The sequence below is a fragment of the Beta vulgaris genome, chromosome 1 (genome assembly GCF_026745355.1).
Source record: "Beta vulgaris subsp. vulgaris cultivar EL10 chromosome 1, EL10.2, whole genome shotgun sequence".
NCBI classification, from domain to species: Eukaryota; Viridiplantae; Streptophyta; class Magnoliopsida; order Caryophyllales; family Amaranthaceae; genus Beta; species Beta vulgaris.
The window spans coordinates 62634209-62647420 of NC_079202.1; the positions used below are offsets into that span (position 1 = coordinate 62634209).

General features: G+C 35.6%; 2 protein-coding genes across 3 annotated transcripts; both read left to right on the plus strand.

Moving 5' to 3' along the window:
- Positions 1 to 200: 200 nt before the first annotated feature.
- LOC104897484 (transcription factor bHLH81) lies at positions 201 to 7432 on the plus strand. Of its 2 annotated transcripts, XR_790648.4 has the most exons (6): positions 201 to 931; positions 1249 to 1389; positions 1503 to 1568; positions 3358 to 3468; positions 6556 to 6624; positions 6793 to 7432. XR_790648.4 is itself a non-coding variant. In XM_010684402.4 (5 exons), exons 1-5 carry the CDS (start codon positions 437 to 439, stop codon positions 6838 to 6840), a joined length of 819 nt encoding a protein of 272 aa, XP_010682704.2. In that variant the 5' UTR covers positions 225 to 436; the 3' UTR covers positions 6841 to 7432. The 2 variants fall into 2 exon arrangements, 1 of the variants encoding a protein (XP_010682704.2); XM_010684402.4 differs by lacking the exon at positions 3358 to 3468 and having other exon boundaries at positions 225 to 931.
- Positions 7433 to 10841: 3409 nt separating this feature from the next.
- Positions 10842 to 12926, plus strand: LOC104897396 (protein LYK5). The gene has a single exon (XM_010684298.4). The coding sequence runs from the start codon at positions 11048 to 11050 to the stop codon at positions 12308 to 12310; it is 1263 nt and encodes a 420-aa protein (XP_010682600.1). The 5' UTR covers positions 10842 to 11047; the 3' UTR covers positions 12311 to 12926.
- Positions 12927 to 13212: the final 286 nt, after the last annotated feature.

Here is a 13212-nt window from a genome sequence, read left to right on the forward strand (position 1 = left end):
ACCCACAAAACCACATAAAATCAATTCAAGTCACTCCCACCTTCCTTAGCTTCCTATACAAAAAAGCTCTCAATTCAGTTAAGCATCTAACTATTGATCTTTTTTATCCTTATCATCCTAAAAAGGAACAAGATCAACTTTTTTTCATTCGAATAAAAGAACAAGATCACCTCGTTGTCCCTTTCATACACACACTGACACACACACACACAAAACGGTGACGTTTTAATCCAACTCCTCACGCGCCAAACTACACCACCCCCTCTTTCTCTTATCTCCTTTTCCATCAATTTCTGAATTTAGACACCAAAACACACACAGACACAGTCAAGTGGACTTCTCACTGTACCCAAAAGCTACAAACTTTAAGGAGGAGAGAGAAAAATCTAGTGAGAGAAAAATCTTGTGAGAGAAAATCAACACACACAAAAAAAAGATGCAAGAAGGTGGTGGAAGTGAGTTAACTCGAACGAGTGGACTCGCCCGATTCCGCTCAGCTCCGGCAACATGGTTAGACGCTCTACTTGAAGATGATGACCCACTTAAACTTTCGGGCCCAACCCATCAACACCAAGGTGGGCTAACCCAGCTCTTAACTGCTGGGACAACTACCTCAACTGGGCCTAGCTCGGTTCCCTCGGCCCGGCCCACTAGTGCATCGTATATCTCACCTGATCCAGGTTTCTTTGAAGGTGGAGGTGGTGGTGGTGGTGGGACACATCAAGGTGGTAATACGGTGGCGTTTCAACGGATGAATAGTTCACCAGCGGAGTTTTTGAGTGCTAATATTGATGGGTATTTTTCAAGTTTTGGGATTCCTTCAAATTATGATTTTGTAGGAGGAGGATCTTCAGTGGATGTTACTGGGTCTGGTAAAAGGTTGAGAGAAAGTGATTCTGAGCAACACTCACCTAATTTCTCATCTCAAAGGGTACTTAAATGTTAAATCTTTGACCTTTTTTATGTTTTTTTTGGTGATAATGAATTAGACCAAGTGGATTTAATTTAGGATTTTATGTGATTGGCTTTTTATTTGGGGTTGGGGATCAAGTGGGTATTTTTTAAATTTTAATTTGGTTTCTGGGTATTTGATATTTTTGTAATTCAACTTTTATTTTTTGTTTGGGGTTTTTTTTGATAAAGTTGGCAATTTGGTTTATATTTATGCAACTTTAGTAGATTGGTTTTGTGAGTGTTTGAGTTTGTTGAAGATTGACTTTTGGGTAGTTGTTGTTTGTGAATTTGTAGAGAGGGGAGCAAAGTGGGTCATTGACTACAGCTAGTAGTTTGGTGGAGATGGAAATGGAGAAGCTGTTGGAGGAATCAGTGCCCTGTAGGGTTCGGGCTAAGCGGGGTTGTGCTACACACCCTCGTAGTATTGCTGAGAGGGTAAAGATATTGATGCTCTATTCTTTTTAGTTATGTGGTTTTGTGATTGAAGGAAGCTCCATAGGTGTATGAATGATAGATGGGTGCTGATTGTGATTTTGCTGTTGGTTTAGGTTCGGAGGACGCGGATTAGTGATAGGATAAGGAAGCTGCAAGAACTTGTGCCCAACATGGACAAGGTGTGTTTATATGTTTGAGTTGTGTTATGATTCAGAAAATTTGAACTTTGTCTTGGCTGTGTTGTGTTGTTTGGTTGATCAACTTGCGTGCAATCATTGTTTGTGTTTTAGACTCTGACATCTTGCAGCATGATAGTGATTGTTGCTTTCGTGTGGTTACATGGGCTAAAGATGGATACTGTAGAGTGTAGACTGTTGTTTAGAGTTTCAGGGACAGTAATTTGTGAAAATGCTTTGTTAATGAAGTTATTTAGTCCATACAACATGTTTGTGATTTGATTTTTGGAGTTAACTCATTGTATTGCTAGCTTGTGATGTTCTTGACCCTTGCTTATATGTGCTACTGTCTGCCTTTGCATGAGAGTGAGACTGCTACATCCAATCTGTAGACTGACAGTTTAACTGTTTTATTGAGCTTGTTATCTATCCATATGCCAATAGAATGTAATCTGTAGCTGCAGGTATTTTGGCACTGTACACTCATTTCTTACATTACTTTTATGTTATCCTATATTCTACGTGACCTTTGCACTGTATCATTTTGCTCTAGGATTCATTTGGACCATATTTATTGCAACTACGTGCAAAATAATGAAAAAGAAATCATGGATGTCATGAACCGCACATCACATGTAACTTCTGTGAGTCCCTTGGGGAGGAAATCTATTCTTGTTTAGACTAGTTCATCGAATTGGCCGGCTAGATTGAACCTTTCAGAATCCACTTTAGGATATATTTCTAAAAGCCACAGTGGGCTCCGTTGCGGTAGTTGTAGTTGTTGTAGGGGAGTTAGGGCTGCTGACATGTTTTGCACTGTCAACCTGCTAGCTTGAGGGTTTGACATGTTTTGGTTGGTTCTTGTGCTTTAATTCACAGATCTTGCTTTGGGATATAAACATGACTATAGGCATTTGAAGTGAATGGGATATGAGTGCCTATCATGTCCGTTTGAACATCATATAGCTAATATTAAGGACACTAAAGATAGATCTAAGCATTCTATAAGTAATTGAGATATAGCAGTACAAAGCTCAATGTTTTCAAGTATCAGCACATGAGCAATGTTGCTCCAGGAAAGTGGAGGACGGTTTCCTGCATATTTTAATCTTTTTTATTGTGAGAACTTGTATCATTTTTTTTTAGTCTAATTGCTGCTGTTTTCCTCTTACTTTGGGGATACAACTATTGCAATAACGACAATCAAGTATGAAGATTCCTGTTTGTGTTGAAGTTTAGGGAGACCCAAATATATACGACTTAACCCTGCCTAGACTACGAGAAGATAATTTAAACCTTAAAAACATATTTTGTTTTGATGTCTGAAATAGCAGGTTCTAAGTTTAGAGTATATTCTTTTTTCCCATTTTTGTATGTTAGCTATCCTTTGTAGAGTCTGTCTAAAAACACGCTAGCCATGAGACAGCAGGTTTAATATTAAAGGATTTGCTATTTTTGCCTTTTTCGTATAATAGCTTTCTTTTGTAGAATAAGCTTAAACACGTGGTATTCACTTCTGAGACAGCAGGTTTCGGGTTTAGAGGAGTCTGTTCTATTTTTTTTTTCCCTTCCTTTCCTTTTCCCCCTCTTTTCAGTATATTAGCTTTCTTTGTAAAGGGCTCATGTATTCATTTAGAGATAGTTTTGGTGTCTTCTTTTTCTAGCAAATAAAGAAAGTCATAATGAGATCTGGATGGGGTTGAGATCTTCTGATGATTTGGGCTAGTCTGTCCCTGAATTTGTTTCTAATTATGTTTTGACTTAGCCGAAGAGTTGCAATTTGAGTTTTCAGGATACCTGCATGCTTGACATGGAGTTTTCTGGAGGTTCTGCTCAAAGGTGGTATTCCTTGCTTATTGCACTCTGTGGATGATGGAGAATGTATTTGAGCGAAGGTTATCAAGTAAGCATTTGTGCCGATGTGCAAATAGCTGAGTGTTTTGAGTGATGATATACAAGTTTCTTAGTTGGAAAGTGTCGTTGATATTGAGCACCATAATGCTACTTGCTATCCTTTCTTGTATGACGATCTCCTAGTGCAATCTTGAGGATCATGGTTGTATATGAAATTCTGGTAAACTTGTGACGAGCATATATTGAACATGAAGATCTTAGACTCTTAGTCTTAGCAAATAGTCACTGACTTTCGATAAATGCAACGAAAGCTTTTAATTAAGAGTAGGGTTTGCTTCCCTTCGTGTTTAGATTGGCGGCCGAAAAGAAAGTTGACTGAAATGGAGGTATATTAAGTTCAGTTGGAACTTGATGCAAGGATTTGATGCACATGACACTTAGTAGCTCATCAATGTCCCTTGATATTCACACCTAAGACAATTGGGTTTCACAAGAAAAGGGCTCCAAAAAATTATACACTTACTGATACCTTGCTTAAATGAGGAAAGTTAATTAGGGGGAATATCTATTGTGGAAACTGTATAGGGAAACAAACTACTACTTTATGTAAAACATTTCAGGAGGATATTGGATATTTCCCAATTCCAAATGGTAATTGTGGTTTTGTTTATGTCTTGTTAGAGTAATAATCCATCTTCTTCCCCCTCCTCTCTCTTCCAGCTGTTGCCTAAAACCCAGAATCATCTCCAGACTCCTCCCATTCAACACCTTTTTTATTATCCCCTCTTTGATTCCTATCATACATTTGAAATTTTATGTTTCCCGAGTAATTTGTTACCCCTATTCCAAAGATGGCCACAAGTGATGCATAGACTAGATTTGAATCACAAGATATTCTCATTATGGAATTCTTGTTATCGTAGCTTGTAAATTCATGAACTGGATATGGCTTATTAACTTTTTAGATCCTTGCATGAAGTGTCAGCTAGTTTGGTCTATAAAGGAAATACTTGGAGATCTTTTGACCCAATTACCAGAAACAATGTTAATATAGTATGCAGAGCTCAGCTTCAGTCAAGTTGTAGTTATCTGAAGAAACTTTCTTAGAGATGTTGCATCTTCCTCTGCACCAATGATAGTTTGTCATTTTTAACCATAGTTGATTTGCTTTATAATTTGCTGAGAACACAAGCAAAGTATAGCCATGGGAATGGGTCTGAGTTTTGAGGACAATAATGGACACATCAACTGGTCAAAAGTATACTTCCCTTCTTCAAACCCTAACCAACCTAGTTGACCATTCATCAATGTTTCTGATCAGGCAAAAGAAACCCAATTTTTTCAGGTAAATGAACCCTAGATCTGAATATGAACCACCAGCAAACAAGAACAAAAAGTGACACTTGCAGATAGATACTCTGGCACTACTGTCAGTCACAGGTCAGAGAGAGTGAATCTGAGCATTGAGAGACAGATAGAATGGATGAAGCTGCTCCAGATAACAAATAGGCAACTACATGACAAAAAAATTATAATAGAATGACGGTGGGGGACCAGTGAAAGAGTCAAACGGACAAGAGCTTCGGAATTTGATATTTTGCTATTCTTCATTTTGGTTGAGTGATGGGTTTGTTCTTTCTTCTTTTCCTGGCAAAGGAAACTTTAAAGATGCGTGTTCTACTTTTGTGAAGCTTTACTACCATATGTAATTAGGGGTAAGACCTTTTGCGGTTGGATTGTTGCCAAATGTGTTTCTAATTTGAAAGTTTAGTGCAGAGATTTTTCTGCTCAAATTTGGGTTGAGAAGTCTTGAGATAGGTCATGAAACCCTTGCTGATTGACTGTGTATAATGATGAAAAATGCTTGGCAACATTTCATAGTCAGTTGGCGCGTAAGTGGGCTTAGTGTTACAATGTCATTGTTTGGGTACTTGGTTGAGAAGTTTCGGTTAGAGTGTATAACCAATTGCTGCTTAAAGTTCTTTATATGTTGCATATTTGCAATTTAAACCTTAAGAAATATGACTGTAGATTCAAAGATCATAAACTAATGATCAATAACTTGTAAGTTTGCATCCGTACGTTGGAAACTTCGTTATCAACACCGAAGTTATTCAGGATCGCTATATGTATCTTCCTTTCGCAGTTTCAGGGTGGACTGCAAAATTGATAGAAGCTGTGATTTCATAACGCTATTTATCTTCATAAAATGTACGGTCCATAATGTTTGTGTGCTATCAAGAGGTTCCGCTATCAGTGTGCTTCATGTGCATGATGTTAGATCCTGTTTTGTGGAATTGTTTCGTGCCATGCTTTCATATCATGGTTGCTAGGTCAAATAGAGATCCTAAGGACTTCGAGTTGAGCACTTCAGCATGAGTTTCAAGTCTTGAATAGGATATCATGATGCATAATTCTAGATTAAGGGCTTGAAATTTTTTTTATCATATTGTTTTTGGTTTGGAACTTTTACACAGTTTAGGATGATGGTCCCATTGCTGTTCTTTTTAATATAGCTTTTTATCTATCTAAAGAGTGAAGGTAACTAATAACACCGCATTTTTGGTATTTTACTGGTTGTCTAACTGGCTGAGCAAACTCATAAATAACTTAGTTTCTCACATTATCTGTTAAGTAGGTGGTACAACGAACATAGATATGACAAGATTACAAAAGTTAGGTTTTCTCCCTAGGAAGATGGATAAGATAAGATTGAGAATGGTCTAAATTGATTTCGTGGAGATTTATCTGGATTTATGATTTACCATCAATAATATTTTGTAAGAAACTAATATTTGGTCCACTGCTTTAATTTTCTAGTACCACCATCCATAATTCTCGATGTAAACCAAGGTGTAACTGATGCTCCTGCATTGATTTTGTTCTGTGTGGGACCGAGGCGCGTGCATTATTACTAAAACTTCCGTTTTTTTAACTTCGACCTTCAAAGCCACTTGTTTTCTTCATTGCCTTCTATCACTAATTCACTATTGAAATGAACTGATTGATATATTGGTGTTTTTTTTGGTTCTTGTGTATGCATGGTCTGTATACTCAGTCTCAAATTCTCTAGTGATTTGATCTTTCCAAGCTTGTTCTAGAGTTTTCATTTCTCTCATATCTATCCTCTTGGCAGCAAACAAATACTGCAGACATGTTAGAAGAGGCTGTGGAATATGTGAAGACACTGCAAAGGCAGATACATGTAAGCCGTAAGCGTGTTATTTGTCATTTTACCCTGCTTTCAGAAGCCTGGGAACGTAGCATTTAGTTATTTACTAACTACCCCTAAGTAGTCGGTAGAAAGAAATTTCGCACTTAGATTGTTGAAATATCCCTGCTTCAATTAACCATCAACTTCGAATTCTGGCAGGACCTGACAGAGCAGCAGAAGAAATGCAAATGCATAGCCAAAAGCTGACTCTGGAATAAGATAATTTTCGCAGCTTCGTTTTTTGTTAGTGTACCCTTTAAGTTCCGATGTCTCACTAAGGTTGCCGATGGCTTTATTTTTTTATTGGTGCCACATATTTGCAAGAAACTATCCCCGGGTTGCTGTGGATTTTCCAATCGCAAATGCAAGATCTGGAGAATTGGTTCGGAAAACCAAGCTTCATAATCGGTGTCGAGTTTCGTTTGCAAAGCTCTCCCACAAATTTTATGGTGGCAACCCATGTTGTATAATTTGCTTGGTGAGATTGTACTTTGTATTATGTTGTACACAAATATTGTAGTTTAGTATTGTAGGATCTTCTTAGATTATCAAGTTTGGGGTTTTTGTTACTATAAATGTTTGCTCTGCACATATGTAGAAGCCACCCAGAAGGGGATTAGATAGAAACATTGTATAACATTGTCACAACTCACTCGAGAGTCGAGTGTATTATGTACCTGGAGATAATCTAATAATCTTTTGGCTCGTGAAGGCCAATGTAAGCTAGTACTTAGTATATGACATTGTTTTTATTTCAGAAATCATGTATATATTCACTTCAGCTTAAGCTTTTGGTTTAGATAGACTTCAGTTAACCGAGTCTAGTCGACACGAAAAAAGTTCTAATGTGTAATTGTACTTGATATTAGAAAGTGTTGAGGGGGAGGGATCGTACGTCCCTCGTATCTCTCTCCCCACTCTTTCTTCTCCTCCTGAAGTGACTCAAATCTCACTGAAAAATGGATGGTTGGTTATTCTGTCCATTGCAAAATTGTAACACAATCTTCAGATATATATGAGGTAGCTATGTGATGGGGAAAGATGACGAGATCATGGCGACATAAGTTTCGAGTGTGAAGATGAAGAAACATGGTTGTATACGACATAAGTTTCGAGTACGAAAACGAAGAAATATGCGTGTTTTTTGGATCGTGGGCTCGTGGCAATGAGCCATGAGTAGAACCAATAACTTGTTCATGACCATTGAGTGCAAAGGTCAAAACCTCTGGAAAGATGCAACTTTTACCAATCTTGGAGATTAGAGTGAAGGGAAAATTCTGTGCTTATAAATTGCCGTGTGAAGTACTTATATTGTTAAGAACTAAAACACCACTTTGAACCAAGAAAGTTAATCGGGGACTAATCTTAGTTTCATTCTTACTTGGTAACATCCACCGACAGATGTTAGTACAGTTATTAATCAATGTTACATTTTTGGATTTTAGGGGTTGAAATGTTTGAAATTAAAAGCAAACTTTAACTACTACATATAGGAAATAGCCAATGATTTTTGCAATCTAGTGGTAAACGTCTATAGGTAGTTCCACTTGGTGTAATTGAAGGTGGGATTCCCTTAATACTAACGATTATTAATATATTTTTTCAATTTAGGTTGCGGTTAGAAGGGCGTAAATATTTTTTAGAATATGTTATCTTATATTTTCAATTTTACATTGTTTGATTTGTAAAATAAGAGTAAAATCATTTTCCCTTGGAATAAAATTGTTCTCTCAGTGATAGGAACTCATTTCCCCTTCAAAATAAAGCGAAAATCGTTTTCCTTCCTATTCTTTATCTCTCATGTACACTCCTCTCACTACCTCTTTACTTTCCCTTTCATTTTTTCTTTTATTTCATCATATTCCATACATGGAAAACTAATTTAAAATTATGTTTTGCATAAAAATAATCTTATACTGAAAATATTTTACATTCAACCAAAAGGAACCTTAATGTTCTCTCATATATCAAATAAATAAACTATTGAGATATAATATGCATATTAAGGAGACTTATTTGAGGATGACCGTAAATAGAGATATTACCAAGGGATTGTCTTGTTAATTTCAAAAAACAATAAAAAAGAGTGGTATTAATTTTTGCAATAGGACGATTATTTATCGTCTATTACTAATTATATCTCCGATATGCGTATCTAACTTAAGTTATCTAATGATAATTGATGTTATAGGATATTTTTCTAAATGATATCATCATATCTCCACGACGTGGGGTTCATGGAAAAATTAATTTTAAAAAGAAAGACAAAAAAAATTATGTATTAAAGCCTTGTGCAATTCATTTTATTTTTAGTATATTGAATTATTTTTAGTGAACAAAACTATCTTTACTGATTTTGTAATTTTTTTTCTCTTATAAAGTGTACAAAATTTTATCGAACGTAACTTACTTTTTACATAACTAAACAAAGGGAATAATAAAAACATGCAATTTCTAAAATGTACTACTTTTCTACATAAAATCGTACGTCCCTTATAATTTAAACTCACATTTATTTAATAAAACAAACTAAATAATATAATTTTTAAATACCCTTGATATCCATATCACTCGTACCGACATACCTCGTAGCATAATTATTAAAAGTAGTATTTTTATATAACAGTTAGGGGTGTAGAAGTATATTTAATTTCAAATATCTATAAAAAAAAAAACAAAAAGTATATAGTGTACTCTCATTGTTAGGATTTTATTTGAACGATACATTTAACACATGATTGAATTTAATCGATCTTTATTTCACCTTATATTCACCATCAATTGAAATTGATTGCATAGTTTCCTCCATTCAGTCACTACATTTTTCTCTCATGAAAGTTTACAATTACTAATCTTCCATATGTCTCGGAACTTCTAAATCCTTAATAAATACCTACAAAGAACTTATAGTGTGATAATATAAAATAGACGAACTCCGTAAGAGGAGGTAGCTCATTATAGTACCATCCTAAATTCCAAATCTTTATCCAATGTACAAATCCTCATCCCAACAATAAGTTTTAGAATCACTAACACGGATTAGCCCTTAGTCCAATTATGAATTATCTTGTGCGAAAATGGCCTCAACACTACAAATTATGGTTGTGCACCCGATATTCCAGACTTTGACTAGGGGGAAAAAAACACTACAAATTATTAATTTGGGTGTCATAAATTTCACCGGAGTTACCTTTTTACAATACCTCTATACCTTTCAGGAACAAATTTCAAATTTCTTCATAAAGAAGAAGAATTTTAGTAAGAGAAAGCTTGAAATCGACTACGAGTCAGTAATCACCGTCGAGAATAAATACTTCTGGTAATATTTATGACATGTACTACACTTAAGCCAATAATTTGTCATATTTTGACTAATCGAAATTTATAATTGGTACACCATGTCATAAGACTCATAACTATAGTGTCGAGATCAATTTTGTATTATCGTACCCAATCTTTTAAGAGTTAGGGAATACACTCCATGATATAATGTGTCATTGGTGACCACAAACAAAACAGAAAGTATCTCCACGCTGTAAAGCTACGCCGTGTGATATTTGTTTCTTTTGGTGTGCGAGTCTACCTTTTTTATTTTCTTCCATTGTCAATCGCAGGTTTGATAATTTTCTAACCATTAATATATTTAGGAAAATGATATACATAGCCCTTAGGGTTATGTATAAGAAGGTTAAAATAGAAATAAAAATTTGAATCAAGCATTTATTACCTCAAATAATATGAAATTTTGTCATAAATTCATAAACTATTTCCATTTTAAAACATGTATTTAATGCTTATATGTAGCCCTAAGGGCTACATATAACATTACCCATATATTTAACACAAATCCGTGAAACAAATATTATTTATGTATAAAAAGAATTATCTGTTTTGCAGAGTAAATAAAAGAAAAATAACACAAATAATATTTGTACATATATAAAAAATATTTATTTTATACAAAAATAATATTAATTACACGAAACCCATCTAAGGGCATGTTCTCTCCAGCTTATTTTCAGTTCAGTTCAATTCAATTCAGAACAGTTCAGTTCAGCTTTTGACCATACTTTTACTCTCACATATCACTATTCATTTCAGTTCAATTCAATTCAATTCAGTTCAGCTGTTTTATGCCGAAGATAACAGGCTTACTCGCGAATGTTAATCCTCGTTCGCGCTAGTCGACCTCTTTTTTTTATGTCACGAGAATGTTTGACCAACTACTACTCGTCTACTACTCTACCATAATAAGAAAAAACCTGACTTATGGCTTTTCTTCCTCTGTTTTTCTCAAATCTTCAAAACTCCATAATTTCATGTCATACTTTCAAAATCCCAAATTTCCATATTCAATGTTCTTAATATTCCACCAATCTATAATAATTAATACCCAAAAACCCAATCTTCATCTATGTGTTTCTCTCTTTTCAGATCAAAATCCAAGAATTCAAACATTCAACCTAAAAAATCTTCACAAAATTTAACCCCATCAAAAAAAAACCCAGTATTAAATTCTAGCTCAAGTAGAAGCCAAACTAATAGTAAAAGCAATGAATTTAACACCTTTAATAACTCAAAATCATCTTCAATTTCAATTTCAAGTAGAACTTCATTATCAAGTCTCAAAGATTCTCTCCCAGAAAATCCCCATATTTATGATTTATCTGAAATTCGTTCTGCAACAAAAAATTTTCTATTAAAACCCATTTCATCTTCATCTTCTTCAGCTTCATGGAAATGTTTAATTGATAATAAACTATCAATTGTAACACAACGCAAACTTCGACGGTCCATTGATAATTCGGAGCTCAAGAAAAAACTCTCTCTCATCTGTAAGTCTCACCATGCGAGTTTAGTGAAGCTTCATGGTGCTTCTGTTAGTGGGAATTATGTTTATCTTGTTTATGAATTTATAAATGGTGCTAATTTGAGTGATTGTTTAAGAAACCCTAGAAACCCTAATTTTACGGTTTTGTCAAATTGGGTTTCTAGGGTTCAAATTGTTGCTGGAATTGCTGATGGGTTGGATTATATGCATAATTGTGTTGGGTATAAAACTGGGTTTATTCATAATCATATAAAAAGTAGCTCAATTATTATATGTGATGAGCCTGCTTTAGTTGCTAAGATTTGTCATTTTGGGACTGCTCAATTATGTGGGGAGGTTCCTGAATTGATTGATGAGGGAGATGATGAGGGTTTGGATTACCAAGTTATGAAAAGGGTTGGTAGTGCAATAGGGAAGTTTGAAGGAACAAGAGGTTATATGTCGCCGGAGTTTCAAATAACGGGTGTTCCAACGTTGAAATCGGATGTTTTTGCTTTCGGGGTGGTTGTGTTGGAGTTGTTGTCCGGGGAGGAGCCGTTGAAGATTGATACAGGGAGAGGCGGTTTTCGGAAGGTTTCGTTGATTGAGACGGCTAGAGAAGTGGTGGAGAGTGAAGGCGGGCGATTGAGACAGTGGATTGATAGGAGGTTGAGAGATTCGTATCCGGTTGAGGTGGCAGAGCGGTTGGCTCGAGTGGCGTTAGAGTGTATTCAGGAGGATCCCGGCAAAAGGCCAGATATGGGTAGAGTTGCTGGTTGGATATCTAAGTTGTACTTGGAATCCAAGACATGGGCTCAAGGTATTGGTCTTCCTGATGGAATCAGTGTTTCATTGGCCCCTAGATGATACATTTGGTATTTGGAATGTGTGATTTTGCAACATTATAATTGACTGAATTCATTATACTAACTCATATGCTTAGTCTTTCCTCGAATGTGTGTCAAAATCGGTGGCGTTTCGACATGGATATGGGCACATCAAGACTCAATTTAGGATCAAAATCATTGTAAATTCTTACATGTGTATCCAACATAAGCACAGGAGATGTTATAGTGTTTATATCAATGTGCAGTGTGCTCTCAAGCCAATCAAATGGTACTTTTGTACATTGCTTTTGTTTTCAAGACGGACACTCGTTTTCGCTCCTAATATTGAGCATAGTGTAGAGCACCAAAAGCATCAAAATGCTGCTAGAAAACATATCTCATAAAGCTTGAGAATCGGGATCCTCGAAACAGCCGGAAAATCCTGCAAGAACTTACATCAACCATTACCACATACCCACGACGGCGTTCAACGGTTCAACCCATGTTAATTCCGGCTACATAAGTTGTTGAGATCCTGGAGAATTGAGATAGTGTGTACAATTTGTTTGCTAAAATATTCAAAGAGGATGATGTATATTGAAACCGATGTGTTTATTCTTTACAATTGTCTATAAGATTAGCTCTCGTTTTCGCAATTACTGATACAATTTCAACGCGAAGACAAACAAACGACCTAATAAAAAACCTTATCTATTATTCCAATATAAATCTCTAGGTACTATTCTGAAGACAAAAATTATAATATAGGGAAACCATCTTTATCTAATATCTATATTTTGGCTATTACTTCCATGCTACCCTGTTTTCCTTATTTTCTCCTCTCCATGCTGTCCTGTTTCCATCTTTTCCCTTAACGGCTTAACCCCGTCACTGATAATTGGAATCCAAGGTACGAATCTCATGAGTCATGACTAATCGACT

Coding starts and splice junctions, on each gene's coding strand:
- LOC104897484 (XM_010684402.4), top strand. CDS start 437: ATGCAAGAAGGTGGTGGAAGTGAGTTAACTCGAACGAGTGGACTCGCC. Junction 932..1,248: donor CTAATTTCTCATCTCAAAGG/GTACTTAAATGT, acceptor GTGAATTTGTAG/AGAGGGGAGCAAAGTGGGTC. Junction 6,625..6,792: donor CACTGCAAAGGCAGATACAT/GTAAGCCGTAAG, acceptor GAATTCTGGCAG/GACCTGACAGAGCAGCAGAA.
- LOC104897396 (XM_010684298.4), top strand. CDS start 11,048: ATGTGTTTCTCTCTTTTCAGATCAAAATCCAAGAATTCAAACATTCAA.